Source organism: Carcharhinus amblyrhynchos, chromosome 8 (assembly GCF_965287045.1).
Source record: "Carcharhinus amblyrhynchos chromosome 8, sCarAmb.v2.hapA, whole genome shotgun sequence".
Lineage (NCBI taxonomy): Eukaryota > Metazoa > Chordata > Chondrichthyes > Carcharhiniformes > Carcharhinidae > Carcharhinus > Carcharhinus amblyrhynchos.
In genome coordinates this window covers 65,699,538-65,723,748 of record NC_137331.1, presented here as the reverse complement: position 1 = coordinate 65,723,748, position 24,211 = coordinate 65,699,538, and the positions used below count along the sequence as shown (strand labels likewise).

At 39.0% G+C, this 24,211-nt stretch overlaps 1 protein-coding gene across 2 annotated transcripts in view; it reads right to left on the bottom strand.

Moving 5' to 3' along the window:
- Positions 1-24,211, bottom strand: part of tmem68 (transmembrane protein 68) — a 45,030-nt gene that overhangs the window by 13,487 nt on the left and 7,332 nt on the right. Inside the window, exons 1-4 of one of the 2 annotated variants that reach the window (XM_080194217.1) lie at positions 23,688-23,837; positions 20,798-21,224; positions 13,893-14,060; positions 9,611-9,804 (exon numbers count right to left, since the gene is read on the bottom strand). In XM_080194217.1, the coding sequence (XP_080050343.1) occupies positions 9,611-9,804; positions 13,893-14,060; positions 20,798-21,122 (687 nt within the window). In that variant the 5' untranslated portion in view covers positions 21,123-21,224; positions 23,688-23,837. Of the gene's footprint in view, positions 1-9,610; positions 9,805-13,892; positions 14,061-20,797; positions 21,225-23,687; positions 23,838-24,211 lie in introns of those variants that run through there. The other variant, XM_080194215.1, reaches the window with a different exon arrangement.

The following is a 24,211-nucleotide window of genomic DNA, read 5'->3' as shown; positions in this document are numbered from 1 at the left end:
AACATTCCCATCTAAGCCCTAACCCCCTAACCCAATGTATTCATCCTGCTAATCTACTGACACCAAGGGTCAATTTATCATAGCCAATGAACCTAACCTGTACATCTTTAGAGTGTGGGAGTAAACCAGAGCACCCAGAAGAAACTCCTGCAAACACGAGGAAAACATGCAAACCCCACACAGTGACCAAAGGCTAGAAGTGAACCTGGGTCTCTGGCGCTGTGGGTCCACAGTGCTAATTGAGTAACAAAAGATGTAGCTGTTTATGAACATGTAATTTCATGGTTCATATTTTTTAAGAATATAACCTTTAGTTTTGGCAATTGAATTCTTAAATGCATGATAAAATTTCTATAAATATCCAGGTGTTAGACTAGGATTTTCTGTCTAACATGTTCTGGGTAAGTAAGTCCAGGCAAGTAAGTCGTAACCTTCTGCCATAGTCCGAAGTTTCTGATTCAAAGTCGAAGGGCGGAATTTTCCGGTGCTGCCAGCAGCTGGTTCCATGGCAGAAAGGCTGGAATGTCCGTCACAATTATAATGGGATCCAGGATTACTTGGTGAGTCAGGTGTATAACTGGAGAGTACTCTACCTGCTCTTAACCTTCTTTGCTCCAAGGGGAACAATCCCAGATTCTCTAATCTTGTCACATAATTGAAGTCCCTCATTCCTGGTACCATTCTAATAAATCGTCTCTGTACCCACTACAAGGCCTTGATATTCCTAGAAAGGGTGGAGTTCAGAATTGGACACAATACTGCAGTTGAGGCCCAACCAACGAAGCAAATGTGTCAAGCTAAATGAAAAAACGTACACAAATGCAAGGAAAAGTCAAAATCTAGCAGACTGGGAAAGCTATAAAAAGCAATAAAGTTACAGAGAAAATTATAAAATACATAAAGAAAAATGCAACGGCTATCAAAATTGATGGTAAATGTTTTTCACAAGTGTATCAAGAGTGATAAAGGGGAACATGGGTTAATTAACTGTGGATGAAACCATAATAAACAATGAAGAAATGCCAGACAAGTTGACAGTTCAGCTTAAATTTGCAGTAGCAGTAACTGTGAGGCCATCAGCTCGCCAATAGAGTAGACTAACTAATGCTTTTTTAAAAAGTTTATTTATTAGTCACAAATAGTCTTACATTAACACTGCAATGAAATTACTGTGCAAATCTGCTAGTCGCCACATTCCAGCGCCTGTTTGGGTACAGAGGGAGAATCTGGCATGCCAATTCACCTAACCTGCACAACTTTGATGGTGCGAGGAAACCAAGCACCTGAAGGAAACCCACGCAGACAAGGGGAGAACATGCAAACTCCACATAGGCAGTGACCCAAGCCAGGAAAGGATACTGTGAGGCAGCAGTGCTAACCACTGTGCCACCGTGTCAACCCCCTTGCTTGACAGCAACCGTTCAGTATTTCCACATATGTGCAGGTAAAAGCAGAAATTAGGAAATTGCTGTCCAAGTTGCCTTGCTCCTTCAGAAGCTTGCTTATAACAATAACTCACCAAGAAACAATACTTACCTATGATACAATGTTGGAAAAAGTAAGGAATTCCACTTTCAAGTCTAACTGAATTTTTTCAGTGTGTTTAATGATTGTCAAGAAATCCCTTTAATTCTACAAATTAATTCATTTGTTTAGACTTTAATTATTAATGGAGATTTTAATAAAATAAAAATACCTTTATTAAAAAAAACTTTGTCTCTTAATGCTATCTATCTTTCCCTCTCCATTTTGTTTTCAATATAAAATTTGGCAGTGAATTAGGAATTCTACCTGGCACTTACGTTTTAGAAATTGCACGTCTCAGTCAGGTTAGCTATGGTGACACAGCATTGACATTCAGAAAGGTCCCAGATTCCCTTCTGAGAAAGCTGCAGTTTTTAATGTCCTAAATTTAAAGTGTAAAGCTTCACAAAAAGTCAGTGGGCAAGCGTAAGTTCAACGAATGGCAAACATTTTTTGTTTACCATTGACCACAAAATCAAGGCCAATGTGTTAATTTCCAAATAGAGGGAATGGGTAAAATATCAGTTGTCAGGTAGTCCTGATAACTGTTAAAGATGGTTAAAGCTAATCCGGACATGCACAAATACCTTAATACAAAAGCAAACCACTATGGATGCTGGAATACTGAAATAAAAGTACAAAATGTTTAAGATACTCAGGTCATCACACAGCACCTGTGGAAAAAAGACTTGACATTTCAACTTGATGATCTTTCATCAGAGTTGGAAAAGAAAGCTGTAACAAGAATAAAGTTTTAAGCCGTACAGAGGGAGGAGGCAAGAGAATAAAAAAAAGGAAGGCAAGAATGTTTTAATTACAAAAAAAGGGACGATAGTGCAAAGAGATGGCAATGGTGTAATCAAATAAATGAAAGAGGGCTGGGAACAGCAGAGCTGTCATCCACAGCTGCCTTCCAAAAAAGTTTGGGGATAAAGGAAATGAGCTGAAACTGTTAAATTTAATTTTGAGTTCGTAAAGCTGTAAAATGCCTAACTGAAGGATGAGGTGAGGTTCCTCAAGCTTACCTTGAGCTTTATCAGAACAGTGCAAGGCAGCAAGGACAGAGAGGTCAGGGTGGTAAACAAAGTGGAGAATTAAAATGGCAATTGATCACAAGCTCAGGGTCATTGTTTGCAGACTGAATGGAGGTGTTCTATAAAGTGGTTCTTTAATGTGATTTGGTTTCCCTAATGTAAAAAGTTCAGACAGTGAATGGCAAATGCAATACACTAATTTGAACAAGGTACAAGTAAATTGCTTTTATATCTGGAGGAATGGAGGTGGGAATCCAATCTTGGATGGTGGGAATGGAAGAGGAAAAGCAGTCAGTGCTTGTGTGAGAAGGTGCAGGGAGAAGGAAGATTGTGGGGTGATTGAAGAGTGGAAAGGAAGTGGACAATGTACTTAAGGACAACATCATGATCGCTTTGCAAAACAACTTCAGTCTACAAGTGCAACTTGAATTTTGCTATCACCTTTTGCTATCATTTACGTTCTCTGTCTACTCCCAAATTAACTTCTCCTACCCTGGTCTCCTTCATTGTTCTGATGTTGTTCAATAGAAACTTGCTGAACTACATCTCATCATTCCTTTTGCCATTTGATTTCTCCTGCTTGCCACTCTACCACAGACTTTCCACTTTGTTCTCCACCAGCTTGTTACATCTCTCCAAATTCCCACCAGCACCATCTTCCCAGCCGCCTGCTTCTGTGCTTCATTAAAGTCTCATACATTTCCAACTTCTTCCAATTCTGCGGGAGTTCACTGATCCAAAATATGAAATATTGGACAGAATATTCCAGACTTAGAAAATTTTCAGCTGTTGGGACCATTTTCGCGTCCAGACCTCATCCATAGCAGCAGCAGCTGCCATCTATTGGGGTTCAATCTTCCAGGAGCAACCAATTAAGAAATTGATGCTGTGATTCTCCCAAAAGTGCTGAATTGGCAGGAAAACTGTTCTAGATCCTGACTCTTGTCAGTTCAAGTTCACACTCGAATCTCCACACACTGTGCACTGCAAAAGTCACGATCGTGAATCTCATTAAAAGCATGGGGCGGCGGGGCCTATTCACACCAGAATCTGACAGTTCTCGAACTCTACACATGCACAGTGGCCCCAACCTATCAGCCTCCCATTTGCTGTCCAGTTCAATCGCTGGCTAGCCCAGGACCCCCACAGTGCTGCCCCTCCAGCAGCCCTCTCCACCCCAGCCCCAGAGAACCCTGATGTCCAACTTATTGCCCCATCTGTGGCGATCCCCCCAACCCCTTACCTGGCAGACACCCCCCCTCCCCAATCGCTGTCCTCCCTCCATCCCAGAACCAATCCCCATGCAGAATGGCAGCAGGAACCCCCCCCCCCTTCAATTGCCCCTAGGCCCTGCCCACAATAGGCTCCTCTCCCTTGGCACTGCTGATGCCTGATAGGCAGTGCCAAGATGCTCCCTGGGCATGGGCACTTCACCCCTTTGACAGTGTCAGGGGGCACACACTAGCACTACCAGGGTGCCCAGGGGGCATCACTGCCACCACCTGACGACCTCAGGGGCCCCCATTTGCCCCGTCCTTCATTCTGGCGGGATCTCCCACTCGTTTCCCGAACATGGAACTAGTGTAAACCCCGCTGGAATGAAGTACTCCTGGCAGGGTGGGAGATCAATCAGGACCGGTATGTTCCCAATAATTACATTTGAAATACACTTAAAACAAATTAAAAAGATTCAAATTACTTACTTACCTTCTGGCCGGTTTCTAACGTGGTCTGACTGGCAACTGTTTGCTGGCTCTGGGAGACGCACGTGCATTCCTGGTGCATGCACAACTCCCGGAACAAAGCCAGCAACATGCATCTCCCACCCCAACCTGTCATAAAAGTTGCGGGTCGGGATGGGAGAATCGCAGCATTAAGTTTTTAAAGTTGAGTTTGCTTATTAGTGTCACAATTAGGCTTACATTAACTCTGCAATGAAATTACTGTGAAAATCCTGTAGTTGCCACAGTCCAGCACCTGTTCGGTCTCACGGAGGAAGAATTTAACACGGCCAATGCATCTAATCTGCAAGTCTTTCAGACTGTGGGAGGAAACTGGAGTAGCCAGAAAAACCCACGCAGACACAAGGAGAATGTACAGACGCTGCAGACAAGCTGGGAATGGAACCTGCGTCCTTGGTGCCAAGAAGTAACAGCGCTAACCACTGTGCCATCACACTCTCCTCTCCCACCCGCACCCCCTTCCATTGCCTCCAGAATCACCATCCGATTAAGAATGATAGTGACCTGTGGAGATAGCAAATTGATTCTACACACGCCATTGTAGAGGTGGGCTAACAGATTTCACTGTGTCTGCAGTGAGTGCGCGATTGAGGTGCATGCAGTAAGAGTGGCAAGTGGCAATGGGAGCATCTCCCAATTCATCAGCCCCAGCACTGTCAGAGACATCAGTCTTCCCATTTTTCTCCTAGGATGGGAGGGCTGAGGGAGTTGTCTGTGTTGTAACAACTTTATGACTCGTAAGAAACGATAATATTACTTAAGAAACAGAAGCCTTCAGGATCATTCAGGACTGCAAAATAGACGAAAACACAAATATTTCTGTCATAATTCTGGAATCCCCAAATGCTGGAATGCGCCTTGTGCCACTCCATTATGGAATATGGGAGGTAGATGGTGGGAACAACAGACCTGTCATCTGAAAGTCAGTTATAGGGAAACTGATAGAATTATCAACATAAAATTACATTTATGCAATACCTACATAGTTCAATGTCCCAAGGCTATTCATAGAGTGTGAAACAAAATTTGGCACTGAGCTACATGTAGCCTTTATCGAGCACCCTCACGGAGGATGATCCATGAAGAGGCACAGAATTTGGGGGGGGGGGGGGGGGGGGGGGGTGTAGTCCAGAGTTTATATACAAGACAGCTGAAGACCTGGTTGCCAATTACAACTGGGGATGGCCAATAGACCAGGATTGGAGCTGGGCAGAGAATTTAGAATGTTTTAGGACTGAAGGAGGTTACAAGGATAAGAAGGATGGAGGCCATAGAAAGAATTTGAGAATAATATTGTGTATTTTTAAAATCAAAGCACTGCCAGGTTGGGAGCCAATGTAGATCAGTAAGAAGAGGGGTGATGCATGAATGGAACTTGCTGTAGGCTCGGATTTGAACAGCGGAGTTTGGAACAAATTCAAATTTATGAGGAATGGAAGCTAAAGGTTAGCTCAGAGAGCAATGGAATAATCCAGTTCAAAGGTAATAAAGACATTGATGAGAATTTTAGGATCAGATGAGCTGAGACAGGACTGCAGACAAGTAATACTATGGAGATGCAAGTAGGCATGGTGATGGAGCATACATGTGGCTGGAAGATCATCATATATGACATTAATATTGTAAATTGTTGGATTCTCTGTCTTAACAGTTGTTAGTGAAAGGGATGAAGTAGGTTAGTAGAAACCATAACACGCAGTACTTTTCAGGGACAATGTGGCAGCAGTTGGACAAGACATGACCAGGGAGTTATCATGGATTTCTGAGGGGTAGTTCTTGCCTGGCTAATCACTTTTTTTTAATTGAAGAAGCCACTAATATGGTGCAGTGTTTATGAATGATATTTGTGTAGATTGCCAGAAGGCATTTGAAAAATAAAAAGGTACGGTATTGGAGATAAACTTGTGTTACGGGTTGGAAATTGATTACAGAGGAGGAGACGGAGTAGAAATTAAGAGCATGCACTCTGATTCTCAAGACGTGACAAGTTTTGATGCCCAGCGACATGAACCGTACCCTCAGTTTTCATGATATTTATCAATGACTTGGATGAATGAATAGAGTTGCAATATTCAACATTGGAAGATGATTCTAAATTAGGAGCCACATTTAAATTATGCAGATGGAAACAAACTGTGGGGCAAGGTAAATTTACATGATAGAAGTAGCTGATCGTTTATTGTAACCTGTCATTGCAATGAATGTTTATTTGTTTGGATATATTAATTTGATAGGTGTCCCACCAATATAATCTGGCATCCACAGAAAGTAGAGATTAGATTTTCACTGAACAATTACAGGATACAATAAATGAGTAATGATGTCAGTGTCTCTTTTTGAAACAGCACCTGTCCCTTTTGTGTGGTAAAGTCCATCAATTGAAATGGATAGCAATCAAATATTTGAAGACTTCCATTCATCCTGCTCCTTAGCAAGGTGATGGTAATCACCAGTGGAAAAACTGCTTTCTATAGTTGGGTTTGGCAAAGGCTTGCTTCCATACCTAATAACTCTGACAAGATCAAAGGCAATGTTAAAATTGAATGATATTGCAAAAAGGCAACTTAATTAGTCTTCACCAGATATCAGCTAAATTTGGCTTTTTAAACAACAGTTTCAGTAATCTGTTTCAGACATTGTAAACAGGTATTGGAAATGCCAACGGTCCCCAACTGATGAACACCTGCAGCATGACAGCCTTCCAATTTTTTTCTATTATTACAAATACTCCCAAGCTGAATGTTGCACCCATTTGTTATGAAGGTCATTTAAGTATTTTCTCAAGCAAAATGCCTTTTGCAGAACAGTCAATTTGGAATGCTACTAGGTTTACCTCCTTAAAAATGTCAAGTTTTAAACGCAATATGGCTATGTGGCATGTGGCAAGATAATTTATTAGCTTAGTTACTGGCCAATGATGACATCATTGATAATCCAACATGACTACCCAACATCATCCTGTCAGCTGAGCTTTTCAACTAGGGCTATCAAAGATATTGAGCTAGATTAAAACTCTAATAGAATCACATCATTGTTCGGGTTGTTAGAAGTACTTAGTAGAGTTCCACGGAGTATCAATCATAGAACTTCAGTGTTTTTAAAATCAGCTAATGGGTTTGCAGTTCAACTCTGGAAAATCCTTTATACATTAGTAATAAGAACTGGCCTGGATTTTATGGTAGTTGCAAATGAACAGTGTCAGCCATTACACTCACCTGCAAAATTTCTATGGCTTTGCACTGAAACTTGCTGTGTTTGGAAATCGACACCAGTGCAGAGCCCTCTACTGGGAGAGACTGGATAAACAACTATGTTAACCAGTTAACTAGCTCCTTAGCCAATCAGACTGAAAAATTCTTAATGAGCAGTGCAGGACTGCAAATTATATATATTTTTTCAATGACAAATTATGCACAGAAAGCAAAATAAGGAGGGAGAAGGAAGATTAAAATAATAAAGGAAAAATGAAAGAGACAATGAAAATGTTTTTTAAAAAAACTTATAAAAAACCTCCAGCAATAATTAAAATCTAAAGACTTTAAAATTCATACATGTAATAGTTAATTTTCAGTGCCACAGACATTGCTCGAGGTAATTAAGTTGCAGCACATCATTAAAAATCCACAAATAAGTCTAATTTTTGAGGGGAAATTTTGTGGGTACAGCAAACTGATGCATTCCAAGTGTTTCAATGTTGAGTCCCTGGGCCATATACCAATGCAGTTAAACTTCCTGATTTTCACGTTTAATGGCACTTGTGCAGTTGCCTTAAATTGCATCTGATTTACTTTTTAATAAATGTGCTCTGACAGTCTCGCCATTACTTTTAGTGTAAGATTTTGCAGCACTAATCTTGAAAACACAATTTGCAGTAGCTCACAAACTATGTTTTAATAAACCTTAAAATTTATTTTTGTTTTTGACTGCAGTATTACAGCATTAACTGCAAATGCCATATTTGGTGCTGTTAATTTAACTTAAATTTTGCTCAGTAAATTTAGATTGCTCATGTGATTATTATCCCATTAATTTTATACAGCAGAGGTTATTTATTTTTGAATCGATGGTTTGAAGAAATACTGAATTGAATCTGTAATTTCATATAGTCAATACATTTTTAAAAGATTATGCCATATTTGTAATTCCATATGAAACAATACTTGCAGCGATATTTCTCCTGTACTTTTTTTTCTAATTTAGTCCTCTGTGCCACATTCCCAAATGAGGGAGAAGGGACAGGCAACCTTTGTTCTGTCTGGGTTTTACTAATATAATTCAAATTAGCTGCTCACTGTTCGGTCCCTCCTGATAAGACTGACTTACTGAAACCCATAATTGGAAAATAACCAGTGCAAACCCATTTTCTACATTGCTGAGTCTGCTGTATCACTGGTCACAAGACATTTTTAAGGTGGGGGGCATAGCTTGCTTGAAATATCATTTCCTATTTAAAAGAAAGTCTTGTATTTATATAGCACCTTTCACAAGGTCAGGATGTCCTAAAGTGATATGTAGCTAATTAAGTACTTCTGAAGTGCAGTCACCATTGGAAGTAGAAAACATGAGGGCCAATTTCAGTGCAGCAAGCTCCCAAAAACAGCAATGTGAAATTGATCAATTAATGTTTCTGTGATGTTGATTGTGGATCAATATTGGCCAGGAGACACAGGGAATAACTGCACTGTACTTCTTTGAGTTGTGCCGTCGTATTTTTTTTTACATCCATCCGTGAGAGCAGATGGGGTCTCGGTTTAACATCCCTTCCGGAAGTGCAATAAATCCTTCAGTACTGCTCTGGATTGTTAGTCTAGATTATTATGATTAAGTCTGGATTCAGGCTTAAACATACAAATTCCTGATTCATCGTCAAATGTTTGCAACTGAGCCACAGCTGACACATTAAAGTAGTACAAGTCTATTGGTAGTTATGAATGAATCACTGGTTGCAGTTAACATTAATATTTAATATAACTAGGATGGCATGTTTTCAGTGTGTCTGCCAGCTAAATATGGAGGACTAATAAAGGACTGGGAATAAGAACAACTGCCAACTAATCCTTTGCAATAAAGATTTTTCCACTTGGCAAATGATGCAATCACTGTGACTGTGGAAGCTATAAAAGGATTGACAGCTGTTTGTAAAAGCGAAATACTTAAATTACAGCTGTTCATGTTAGCTACTTTCCTTTAGAGCCACGGGGGATTTCTTTTGGGAACAAAAACATTGAAAGAATAAAGACAGACACAAAATACAAACTGAAGTAGATAATGCATCCTCCAAAGAGAAAACCATAACTTAATTATACTCACCACTTGAGCATCAATTGCCACCTGAGCGAATCCCTTCCGACCGCGCCAGAATATATTGTAAGTCTCATCACTGAAGAGCGCTTCACGGACTCCACCTGGCGAAATGGCTAACAAGTGACCACTTTTCAAAGCTTTGACACACTCCTCTTGAGGACCATGCATGACACTAAAAACTTCCAACAATAATTTAAAGCCTGAAAGAGAAATTTAGAAACCTGTGTGCATGGTTATCTATAAAAGGTAGCAGAAATAAATGTGAAAAAAATTTGAAGCAACCAAGTATTTTGTATGCTTGTCTCAAATAATAGCATCAAAAGCAAAACTAAATGGGCTTACAATGATAACCAGGTTTGACTCACACTAACTTGAGCTCTATTTATTGATTTACAGCTCAGTAGTTAGGCATTCTGGTTTCATTTGAAGTTAGCAACCAACATCCATTTTTTTTTTTACGAGAAACGTATACCCTTGAAACTTTTATTCAGATATAATTGTAGAAAAGGAACTGGTTCTTAAAATAAATTATCAGAATTCAAAAGATGGGCATGTTATTGTGCAATAATCACACGTCATTAATAACAAATTTAAAGATAGCGGAGATAATGCATTTTGGCAAAAAAATACAGAAATTTACAACCAGTTAAAAAAGTTGCAAGGTGTAGATGAATAGGTAAAGTATGGATTCAAAATTATAATTGTCTCAAATTACAACTGCAGGTAGATAGCTATAATGTGTAGTGATTTGAATACAATGAATGATACCAATAAATTTGTAGAAGATATTGGTTTTAAATAATGGTCTTATGCCAAAAAATTCTAAGAAATTCTGTGACATATTGCTCATAAATCAATGTAGTTTGAACATTCATGTACTTCGTAGCATTTACATTCTAATCAATTGTTGTTTTCCAATATGTTGCAAGGTAAACTCTAACTCAAATGATACTCCTAAAATGTTTTTTAAAACGATTAACTAATACTTCCATTCTCTTAGATATTGTTTCTTCTTCGTAGGCAGTCCCTTGGAGTTGAGGGTGATTTGGTTCCACAGTAAAAATAAGTTCAGGCGACTGTGGCATCCGATCCCTGACCTACAGTCTGTCACAGATGGGATGATGGTGATTAAAGGAATGAGTGGGTGGGGTACCTGAGTTACCACATGCTCCCTTCGCTGTTGACACTCGGCTTCAGCCTGCTCTCAACGATGAAACATGAGGCGTTCAGTTCCTTCCTAAATGCTTTTCCTCAACTTCAGGCAGTCTTGAGCCAGGGACTCCAAGGTGTCATTCAGGATTTTGCACTTTTTCAAGGAGACTTTGAGGGTGTCCCTAAAGCATTTTTTTCTGCCCTCCTGGAAGTCACTTGGTGTGTCAAAGCTCCCAAGTACAGCACTTATTTTGAGAGTTTGATGTCAGGCATGTGGACGATATGGCCCACCCAGAGGAGCTGATAGAGCATAGTTAATCTTTTGATGCTAGGGATGTTGGTCAGAGTAAGAACACTGATATTGATGAGCCTATCCTGCCAATGGATTTACAGGGTTTAACGGAGGCGTGCTAGTGATATGTCCCCAGGATTTGAGGTGCCTGTTATACATAGTTCACATCTCTGAACTGCTCTGTAGACTTGTGAGCTTGGTGCTGGGTTCGACCTCCTAGTTTTCAAACATTCTCTTCCTCAGTGGCCAAAGGCTAACTGGCATACTGAAAGCGGTTTTGAACATCTGGCCTTGTTGACAGAAGGCTCCCAAGATATGGAACATGGTTTAAGTTGTCCAAGTCCTCATTGTGGACTTTGCTAACTGGGCAGTGGGTGCGTAACGAACCTTTGTCATACGCATGTTCCGTGCAAGGCTCATGCTCTTGTACGCCTCGGTTAAGGTGTTAACAATGGCTTGGAGCTTGGTCTCCGAGTGTGCAGGCAGGGTTGAATAGATTCCTATTTGTTCTGTAGTTTATCTGTATTCCAGAGGGGAGATGGCTGAGGGTGAGACAGAGCACTGCAGCAAGAAAAATCAAGAAGAGCATTGCTGCAATGACACAATCTTGCTTGACTCCAGTCTGAACATGAATTGTGTCTGTGGTGGATTCGCTAGTGAGGACCATGACTTGCAAATCATCACAGAACAGGCAGGGGTTGGTGACGAACTTTTGAGGGCAGCCAAAACAGAGGAAGCTGCTCCATAATCCCTCATAATTGACAGTGTCAAAGGCCTTTGTGATGTGAAACAGGCCACGTACAAGGGTTAGTTCTGATCCCTGTACTTCTCTTGTAGTTTTGCACATTGAAGATCATGCCCATTGTATCCCATAGTGGGCGAATAAAGCTGCTGAGTCTGAGAGGAGGTCTTCAGGGAGAAGGTGATTGAGGAGGACTCTTGCGATGACCTTCCCTGTGGTCAACAGCAGGGAAATTCCTCTGTAGTTGCTGCAGTCAGGCTTGTCATTTTTTTTGAAGATGGCCACAATTATGACATTTCTGAGATCTCCGGGCATGTTCTCCCCCTTCCAGACAAGAAAAATGAAGTCATGTATTCATGCCAATAGTACTTCTCTGCATTGTTTTAGTGCTTTGGCAGGAATTGCATCTGTTCCTGATGGCTAGCTTGTTCTTTAGCTGACAGATGGCAGTTCAACCTCATGGTAGGGTGGGGTTGTGCTAAAATGGTGGGGGGCAGCATGCTACAGGGTGAAGTCAAGAACCCTCACAATGAAGGCAGAGTCTCTGTTAAGGACACCTTCAAAGTGCTCCTTGCAGTGGATGCTGGCTGTCTCTCTGTTCTTCACGAGCACCAATCCATTCTTGTTCAGCTGTTGGACTTTGGATGCTTGGGCTTTTGGTAATCTTGACTGCGCTAAAGAAATCTCGCTCATCATGGCTGTCAGCTAACTGCTGGAACACCTGCACTTTCTCCATCCACCATCTGTTCTTTAGGTCATGTTGTTTTTGCTACACCTCAACCTGCAGTCATTTATAGAGCTACTGACCGCTCTCAATCTGAAATGCAATAGACTGCAATTTTCTTCCAATATAGCTTACAAAGGGTTCAAATAGTTTAGAAGATGCACAGGCATTTCTTATTTTTGTTCATTAGAATCCCAACATATCCAGTATTCACCTGGTAAATCCATCCTTTACATCTGAAGCTATTGTAAATCTGAATTGATGTAATATCCTTACAAAATGCTCCTGCTCTCATTATGTCAAAGAAAAAACACATTGTTTTCTCTCTTGCAACCCCACACATGCATACTCAGAGAGAAACATAATGTTCTCAACACTAAAGTGAAAGACTAATTAAACTCTTCCTTCAGTTTTTTTTACAAATAGTACAAATACTCGTTGTTCAGTTTTCAGTTCTTACAAGGATTTCTCCAATCTGGAAAAACAACCATTAAAATACCCAAAATCATTTTATTATGTCCTCTCATTTTTTCTATTGTAACAAATTCACACTTTCCAAATATGTATTTGCATGATTCATCTCTCATATGCTTGCTTCAGTTCCCAGCAATAGCTCCCTTCCAAAAGATGGTATTAAATTTTGATATGCTGAGTTTGCACAAAAGGAAAAAGTTTGAAGATTACCTCTGTCTCAACACAAAATATGCATCATGATCAGTTTATGTTTTGTTTTGTGTTGGCAGTTTGTCTTGGGTAAAATCACGGCTAAGGAAGGGAGGAAAGTGACTAAGTCCTGATACATGCCAATTCCACACTATTTGTACACTTCAACTTCTTTTTAAATATTGACTTATCATTAACTTTTATTGTGTCACTTAATTCTACAGTTTAAAAGATAAACTAAAATTTTCTTCAGATCCTACTCGAACTAAATGTTTTCATAAATCTCTAGACTGATTTTACTGGTTACTACACTGCCAAATTATTTAAAGTAATGTCACAACATTTGAGATTATTTAACGAACTTACCCATATCATTATCTTCTTTAGTTTCAAAATATTCTATTTTGAACAGGAATGGATAATTATCTAAAGACAAGAAATTTGCAGGGAGATGGAGTAAAGATGGGGGAGCAGGGCTAGATAAGTTACTCTTGCAATGAACCTAGCATAAATCCAATGGACTGAATGGTGTCCTCCTGTGCTATAACCATTCTATGATTCTAGGAAATATTTAAAGATACATACTTCAAACAAATGGTAATTGTTACTGCAATTTTAACTTTTGCAAAGCTTTCATCATTGAATTTGATTTTAGAACTCGTTTTGCAGAACATATAACTCCAGCAAAAAGTACAGAAAATAAAATTAAATGTACCTGGTAATTTAAAAAGAAAATGGTCAGCTACAGAATGGCAGGTTCTTCCTTTATGGATAATTACTTTAGCTAAAAAATAGTAATAGTCTACAGGTATGGCCCCATGATAATAAACAATCAGTGCAGGCCCTGCAATAGGAATCTTTTCCAATCCATGAACTTCGTAACCTGAGGAAAAAGGAACAGAGTTAGACTAATACTTACAGAATATATGCATTTTATGGTAAGGGAGGATCATTATGCTTATATTGCTTTTGTAGGATTTTAAATCTTAAAAATAAGAATTTACAAAACCAATCTGAATTGGGCATAAATGCAACAAAAGTTTGTTGCATATTTCAAGCTAACAACAGCAGATAAGCAATAATGGAGAGTTTAGACAGCAATTCAATTCTAATTACACTGGGTTGCATATCAGTGAATACATTGTCATTATTTTGACATGTGGAAAATGAGACATTGTATAGTTTACATTCAGTACACAGCACTGTATTGTTTTAATTATAGACTGCTGTTACACTAATCCAATTCAACTTGTACTGATTTTGGATTTATCATTTCTACTTGTCTAAACTTACCTAGCAAATCATGGAAATAGGGGCTACCAAACATTCATCTCAAAATCTGTCATTCTCTTAAATCGTTAGTGGTCTATATCTTACATTTTTATAGGAGCCAGTTATGTTTCACTAAATGTGTGAAAACACCCTACAACGTGAAAGGCTTCTTTAAAAGTTCCTCTTTAATAAATGATAGCACAAGGCTAATGGACATAAACAGCAAGTAATTAGCCAAATTTATTAGCAGAGTTTTGTGGACAAATAGCAATTGGTCATTATCATTTGTGTATGGTCAAGGTTGAGTGTGCTGATTATTTGATTAAATTACAATAAGAAATAACATTCATTTTTCAGTGTGTTCTGGTCTTTACAGAACTATAGATAAAGGAGATTCAATTCAATTTTTTAAAAATAATTTTAAATTACTGAACCATAAACCAGGAAACCCACTTGTAGAACTGCCAAATTCCTGACTAGATGGACTAAGTCCTCCTCTCCCAAGAAAACAGTCAAATATTAGGTGATTTATAATTTAACATTCCTGAAGGAAATTTTTCAATGGTTTTATTGAATTGAAATGTATACATTTTCTATGACTTTCAAATTATAAAGGATTCTCTTGCAAGAAAAATGCATCCAGGAGTTTACTTTCCCTCTTTATAGCAACATATTCATAATCTCCATTATATTATCATAACTTTAGGTATCACTTATTTTATAGTTCATAGAATCATAGCATCATAGAATCCCTACACTGCAGGAGACCATTCGGCCCATTGAGACTACAGTGACTCTTCAACACAGCATCTTATCCAAGCCCATTCCCGCAACCCCACATATCTAACCTACACACTTGGGGCATAATAAGAGGCAATTTCGCATGGCCAATCAACCTAACCTACACATCTTTGGACTGCGGGAGGAAACCCACGCAGACACTGAGACAATGTGCAAACTCCACACACCTCAGGTCTCTGTACTGTGATGCAGCAGTGCTAACCATATGCAGGTGTATCCTCCACATTCTTCCACCTTGCCCTCTGACCTTGGGACCTGTGTGCTTCCCCAGTTGTGTTAAGAGCCTTCAACTGCTTTGGTCCTATTCTCTCCAGCCACCCACTTCACTTTTAAAATCTTCTCAAAATTCATCTTTTCAGCTAAGCCTACTAATATCTCTTAGTTCAACATCATTTGTGTGTTTCAGGTGTGCAAAATCCTGCTTTAACGTATGCTGTTACCAGCTACTTAAAGGATATATTTTTCCCAATTCGTTCCTGAACTCCTCAAATCCTTCCACTAAATTCTCTCTGCAACTGTTTAATTGTGCCTTAATTTTTGAACTTTGTTTAATTGTCCCTGTCTTTAATGTCCTCATTCGCAGTAAATTAAATGGAATACAAAGCGAGTCTCAGTAATAGAAACCATGAAAACTATCACCAATAGTTGTAAAAATCTCTGTTTTCACTGATGTCCTTTGCAGAAGGAAATCTGCCATCTTTACCCAGTCTGGCCTCCATGTGACTCAAGAGTCACAGCAATGTGGTTGACTCTTAACTCCCTCTGATGTGGCACAGCAAACTACTCACTTTCAAGAATAATTAGGAATGGGCAATAAATCACCTTACCAGCAATGCCTACATCCCATGAATGACTAAAGGAAAAAGAAGTATTTCTCCTTTAGATCAAAGGACTTCCAATGTAATCATAGCAGTTAAGCAAATTGTGTGACACCAAAGTCCAGTTTGACCGCAACATGCTTCACTTTCCTTAGCAAAAACAATTTCAGGATCATTTGAGGACAGTGCAAGGGTAATCCTTAGCTCTATTTCCCATGGCCACCGCCCTTGTAAACTCTAATCCTAACACTGCTACTCAAAAGTCAAATCTGAGGAGCTCATGAGCTTCTTTAACTCTAACATTACCAAATTTGGACAGATCTGGCAATTAATTACATATATTTTGTTTGTATTTGCATTTCTGATTTGTGTAATTAATGCAGAAGAAAAAGAGGTGATCTTTTCTGTTCAGCAATCCACACCTACGCTCATCCCCTAATCTTCCAGCTATTCTCCCATGGTAAGTAATTTAAGAACTTCATATCCAAGACTTAAGTTAGCACCCGGCAGAATACAATAGTCAGATGAGCCCAACAATAATTTTGTTCAACTTGACCCATAATATTTCCAAGAAATCAAAATATCTTTCCAATATCAGGTCACGGTGGAGTAACAATTTCCTTCAGCTAAACATCAGAAAATCCACATCATTATCTTTATGTATGGCCATAAGTTCCATTTCATTATCTTAGATTCTATCCCCCTACTAGTCACTCTCACGGTCTAAACTAGAATATAGTCAATGTCCTGAGCTGAGCTGAACTTAAAACCCTGTATATTAAGCCTGTTTTACTCTACTGCCACAACATTGCCTATTCCGGTCCTTCCTTCAGCTGCACTGCTGAAAACCACTTACTTGGCATTTCCAGATTTGCTTTTTCAAATGATATCTTTGGTGGTTTCTTATCATCCATAAAATCCAACTTGTTCACAATTCTGCTGCACATGGACTGTCCTATACTAATTGCAACTTTTTTGACCTATTGCTTACATGTCTATACCAAAATATCACATTTAAAATCCTTACTCTCTTTTTTAAATTCCACTTTGGTCCCAGTATTTAATCCACTCTATACCTGCAGTTTCCTGAAGACATATATCGCTTCACCCCTTTGATTGCATGTTGTGCACTGCAGCAAACCCCATTCTCTCCAATTTACCCCATCATTATGGCAGAATTTTCATGTGCCTAGATCCTATTTTTTATAACAATCTATCAAAATCTCTCAACATTTAAAAATCTTCAAGGAATAAGCTTAGCTACCACTCAATGTTTTCCTTCCACCCCAGAATTAATTTTTCTAATAGCTATCTTTAAAGTAATTTCAAACGTTTCTGTTGCTGAGGCACAAATTGTTCATCAGCTAATGACAGCATATTTGCTTATAATGAGACATGGTCAGAGATCAATTTTTCACAATGTTACCTAAAATATTCTAGATGTTGTTTTAATTCTTACAATAATAACTATAAGTCATTGTGAAACAAACAAGCAGGTTAAACTAGTCTCAGATTTAATGTTGAACAACACATCACTATGCATATTTGGCACAATACCCAAGTTACACTTTTGCTGGTGGGAAAACCAGGCCTCTAGTGAATTCAGTCTCCAAGCTGAAGGACAACAACACATTTTCAGGCAATGAGGTGATATTTAAATAGCCTGATCATGTTTTTTCGCTTGTGACATACAAAGGAATTGCATTCGATACATATTAATCTTCCAGCAAAATTTTGATAATGCTTCACTTAAAAGGCCAATCCAAGAAAACATTTATACTTTCGCAGAGTAGTCACCGTCCTTTGTAGTAAAAGCAGCATCCAATTGGCACACAGATTCTCAAATGAAAAACTGGATAAGAGCCTGAACTATTTTGATGGGGTTGCTTGTCAGATGGATGTTGGCCAGCATACTGGAAATAACACATTGCTCTTCTTTGAATAATGTTATGGGATGCACCTGAACTAACAGACACGGTCTCAAAATTAACATCTTGTAAAAAGATGCATCTTTGACAATGCAGCATTAACAACAAAGAAACATTAGTTAAAATATGGCATTGGTAGCCTTAAAAAGCAGAAAAACTTTTAAAGTGCAAAGAGGTTACAGCGAAGCAATTCATTGTTTAGTTCTGGGACTCTGTCTATTTTAATGATAGATTAATGTACCTCCAAGTTTGCCAACCACAGCAATGTAATGCATAGTGTAAATCATGAGAAATATATTAATATTCTGAAGATTTGGTGTTTTGAATAATTGACTGAGTAGCTAGCCACAATGATGATTCAACTTGGATAACTATTAACATTAAAGAAAGAGTGAAGTCCTTGTGTTAAATGGAAGCTGTGCAGTGATCTGACCAGAAAAACGTATGAGGTTATTGTAGATGATTCTATGAAACTGCCACGCTCAAAGTCATCAAGTTGCATTAGCAAAATACAGAACAAAAAAAAATTGTACTTCTGAACCTAAAGAATTGGTTTGATGCCACCTGTTAAATATTTCTCATCACCTCAAAGGATAATATACCAGTGAGCATAACAACTATGATTACAGCTATTACCTAGTGACAAACATTAGGGAAGTTAGTTTTGCTTTGAAAACGAGGAGAATTCCAGGGAAACCAATCAAGGCTTTGAAATTACAAAGTGAATCAATTGAGTTAATGCAAGTAAATAGCTCAAACGCAGGATGAAATTCTGAACATTCAGTTCAGGAGAAATTCAGAAGGACTTTTGTCCCCCCACAACAGAAACTGCTATCTGGAATAAGATACCAAAAGTAAGAAGGCTCACAACACCAGGTTAAAGTCAAACAGGTTTATTTGGCATCACTAGCTTTCGGAGTCACAAGCTCCTTCATCAGGTGAGTGAGGACTTGTGTTCACAAACAGGTCATATGAAGGCACAAATTCAATTTACAAGATAATGGTTGGAATGCGAGCCTTTACATGTAATCAAGTCTTAAAGGTACACACGATGTGAGTGGAAAGAGGGTTAAGCACAGGTTAAAGAGATGTGTATTGTCTCCAGCCAAGACAGTAAGTGAGATTTTGCAAGCCCAGGCAAGTCGTGGGGGTTACAGATAGTGTGACATGAACCCAAGATCTCAGCTGAGACAGTCCTCATGTGCGGAACTTGGCTATCAGTTTCTCCTCAGCGATTCTATGTTGTTGTGTGTCGTGAAGCCTTGGAGAGCGCTTACCCGAAGATCAGAGGCGGAGTGCTCGTGACTGCTGAAGTGCTCCCGACTGGATGGGAACACTCCTGCCTGGTGATTGTCGAGTGGTGTTCATTCATTCGTTGTTGTAGGGTCTGCATGGTCTCCCCCACATACCAAGCCTCGGGACATCCGTTCCTGCAGTGTATCAGGTAGACATTGGTGGCCAAGTCACAAGAGTATGTACCGTGTACCTGGTGGATGGTGTTCTCACGCGAGATGATGGCATCTGTCTCGATGATCAGGCACGTCTTGCAGAGGTTGCTGTGGCAGGGTACATTGGGGAGACAATACAGATGCTACAACAATGAATGAATGAACACTGCTTGACAATCACTACGCAAGAGTGTTCCTTTCCAGGTTGGAGGACGCTTCAGCAGTAACAGCCATTCAGCCTCTGATCTTTGGGTAAGCGTTCTCCAAGGCAGCCTTCACGACACAGTAGAATCACTGAGCAGGAATCGATAAGCTGGTGTTGTGGGTTTTTTCAGAAACTGGTAGCCAAGTTCCACACAAGGACAGCTTCAACCGAGATCTCAGGTTCACATCACACTATCTGTAATCCTCACAATTTGCAAAATCTCACTAACTGTCCTGGCTGGAGATGATACACACCTCTTTAACTTGTGCTTGGTCCTCTCTCCACTCACACTATCTGTACCTTTAAGACTTGCATTTCAATCATTATCTTGTAAATTGAGTATGTGTCTTTATACGACCTGTTTGTGAGCACAAGTCCTCATTCACCTGATGAAGGAGCTTGAGACTCCAAAAGCTAGTGCTGCCAAATAAACCTGTGGGACTTTAACTTGGTGTTTGGAGACTTCTTACTGTGCTTTACCCCACCGCATTGTCACATCATAAGATACCAAGGCAGGCCATTCAAACAAAACAGTGCAATGCTTTCAAGAGAACACAGCAAAAAGGTAATGAAATCACAAAGTTAGGCTAGTTACGGCACAAGCTTTTCCATGCAGCCAAACACTGTATTTTGCTCTGTGCTCTTAATACAGTCGTATAATGTAGACATGAAAATTTCAAGATTAACAGAAAATACTTTACTCAACTTACATTAGCCCATCATAACGTCATAATCATAATTGGTGAAAATTGTCTCAAATATAAAAATAAAATCGATTCACATTTCATAAATAGAAGGTCAAGTTTATTCCCAAAGCACTTCAACCACAAAAGTTTTGATTTATCTGCCTTGGAATCTTATTTCACGTAGACAGTTACTTTTTAAATGAAAAAATTCCCTCTGAATTTCTCTTTCATTTAAACTTAACTTTCAATCTTCAACCAGTGTTTGAGTTTATTTGGCTGCATCATCAATATTAGTTCCTTGTAATTTCAAGAACTTTAGAATGGGTCAACTGAATAATCCCTTATTTTTCAAAGGGAGAAAAAAAGTGCCTAACGTTTCCTTGTTGATAGCTATAATCATTATTGTTAGCAGCAATGATCAACAGTTTAATAATACCAATACTAAAAATGAAAACTGCTTACCATGCCATATTGTTGCATGTCCATCCCACAGAGTTGCCAAAGTCTTTCTAGCACCATCCCAAACATTATTTGAATAAGCCTCTTGCAGCTCCCTCTTTCTTTTGTACATGTGCAGAAAAAGAATGGAAAGGTACAGGAACAGAATAATAAACAATGGCAGAATGAAGACAATGATGAGGGGAGTGAAAACCCACAAGAGGTAATCCAAGTAATGCAAGGAGCCTTCCAGGATTTCTAAGCCGGTCCATTTTTCCACTATGTCAATTATGTAGGTCACAAAACTCCCATTTTGTCCTTCCACAAAGGATTCATCAGCAGCAGCCATACCAAACCAACATCAGCAAACATCAGTACAGAGATAAAGTTTGGGGATCATTACGGCAGGTATAGCAGTATTCTCTTAAGAGTAAGACAGAGTTCTTGTCAACTGTAGAAACAGAAAACAGTGTCATGGTCTCAGCAATTTGAAAAAAAATACTAATACAGTCTAGAGAAAAGTTTGCTATTAAGCTCAAAATTAGTAATTACAAATATTACACCAGACAGTATTTAATAAATAATGGAATTACAACCAGATGTTACAACCAAAAATCTGGAAGCTAATTATTCATGAAATATGCACTCCTATACTTCCAGTCCATTCCTCTCAGCCAAATAAATCCAGTTGTTATTTAACAGTCTCGACCTATGCACAGTTAATCATTTTGTTCAGTTGTATAGCACAACTGTAATTTTAAATCAATAGTCATAAGAAACATCAACATTTCCCACCATAATCAAGTAAAGTGCATGTGTGATACCACAGGTTAACAGGAGCATCAAAGGAATACTTTAAGATCACAACATTGGTACAGCCAACTTGGTGTGCGCAGTAAACATTATAAAGTTCAAGGATGTCAATGTTTTCACAATTCATTGTTTCTTTTGCTTTCAATGATGCCATTTTCAGGAACATGGTAAACCTTACATGTAGAATTTATAACAGGCTGTTCAACTCAATCAGTAAGAAGTCTTACAACACCAGGTTAAAGTCCAACAGGTTTCCAACAGACAAAAAGTCTCACCTGACGAAGGAACAGCATTGCGAAAGCTTGTGGCATTTACTATCAAATAAACCTGCTGGACTTTAACCTGGTGTTATGAGACTTCTTAATGCGTTTACACCAGTCCAATGCCAGCATCTCCACATCACAACTCAATCAGCGCATGTTGGTAATTAACCTGAGCAAGTAAATAATTCTAACTACATTTAGTCACCTTTTGTCCTTCATCCAGCCATCCAATCTAATTTTCTAAGATGATATATTTCCACATCTTCTAAATTTTCCATGCAAAATTGTTTTGCCTGCTCTTCGCTAAATTTCTCAAATTTTGCATCTATGCCTTTTCGTTCTGAACTCAACTACCCAGAATGAAATAATTCCCCTTTAATCTACCCGACACATCCTTTTATAATTTTGAACGCTTCTACAGCTTGATAATCTGCAATGTTCTCATGAGAAAAAAATGATTTTCCAATTTCCTTTGTATTTGAAGTTATTCATCCAAGGTAACATCTTAGTGAATGTACATTTTACCTTTTCCAAATTTTCAATATCCTTTTAGAGTGTAGAACACACAGTATCCTAATTTAAGTCTTATAAAAGTTGTAAATCATCATGTCTCTTGACTTTCATTTTCTTTATCACTTGGTAAGTTAGGAATTCCATTAGTTTATATTTTTAGAGTCTTATTACCTGGTAAACTGAGATGTTTTTCATAATTTACTGTGAATTTGTATCCCCATATTCCTTGGCTCTCCCACAGCAGTGATCTTAGTTCAAGTGTATAATTATTGCCTCATCTTTAAATCAACATACATCACCACACACTTGCTCTGAATTTAATCTACCATCTTTAAACTAATTCCTCAAGCCTATAAATGTCCCTCAGTAGCTTCCTTTGATATTCCAAGGAATCAACTCCACTTCCCGTTTTGGGATTACCTCAGAATCCCTGGAAACACATGAGCAAGGGTTGAATTCTAATTAGCAGTGTTTCAAAATTCCAAACACTTGACCGCTCTGTAGACCAACTTGGAACTGCACAATTAATTTTGTAACAGTTTCCAGCAGTAATTTGACAAATGGGTCATTTTCAGGTTGGCAAGTGTAACTAGTGGAGTGCCACAGGGATAAGTGCTGGGACCTCAACTATTTACAATTTACATCAATGACTTGGATGAAAGAATCAAATGTATAGTAGCTAACTTCGCCAATGACATCAAGATAGGTAGGAAAATAAGCGTTAAGTGAAGATAGAGAGTCTGCACAGGGATATAAACAGATAAAGTGATTGGGCAGAATTTCCAAATGGAGAATCATGTGGGAAAGAGTGAGTATTTCCTCTATGGCAGGCAGAATAGAAAAGTAATATACTATTTAAATGCAGGGAGATTGCAGAACTGTGTGATACAGAGGGAACTGGATGCCCTGGTACATGAATCACAAAATGTTAGTATGCAGATACAGCAAATAATTAGGAAGGCAAATAGTATGTTAGCATTTATTTTAAGGAGAATGGAATTTAAAAGTAGGGAAGACTCACAGCTGTACGGGGCCTTGGTGAGACCACATCTGGAATACAGTACACAGTTTTAGTGTCCTTATTGGAAAAGGGACATAATTGTGTTAGGAGGAGTTTAGAGAAGCTGCACACCACTCCTCCTGGATTTAAGTGCTTACATTAAGAAAAGTTAGGCCTATACTCACTGGAGTTTAGAAGAACGAGCGATGATCTTACTGAAACATGCAAGTTCCTGACAGGACTTGATAGCATTGATACTGGGAGAATGTTTCCTCTTTTGGGTGAGAATACAACCAGGGACACAGTTTAAGAATAAAAGGTCTACCTCTTAAGACCGAGATAAAGGAATTTTTTTTCTTTCAGAAGGTCGTTAGTCTGTGGAAGTGACAGGCTGGTAGAGTTGAGATAACAATCAGATCATCTTATTGAATTGCAGAACAGGCTTGAAACGCTGAATAGCCTACTCCAGCTCCAAAGTCCAACGTTCCTGTCACATGCACTGAAGCAGAATGCAGTGTTGAACAACAAAACCACAGAATCCCTAGAATACGGAAAGAGGCCATTTAGCTCATCAAATCTGCATCAACACCGCCCCCACCACCCCCCCAAAATGAATCCCATCAGACCCCCTCCTCTGCCCTATTCCCGTAACCTCACTCATTTACCATGACTAATCCACCTAACCTACACATCTTTGGACACTAAGCAGCAATTCAGCATGGCTAATCCACCTAACCTACATATCTTTGGACTGAGGGGAAACCGGAACACGCAAAGAAAACCCAAGCACAGGGAGAACATGTAAACTCTACACAGTCATCCAAGGATGGAACTGAACCCGGGACCCCA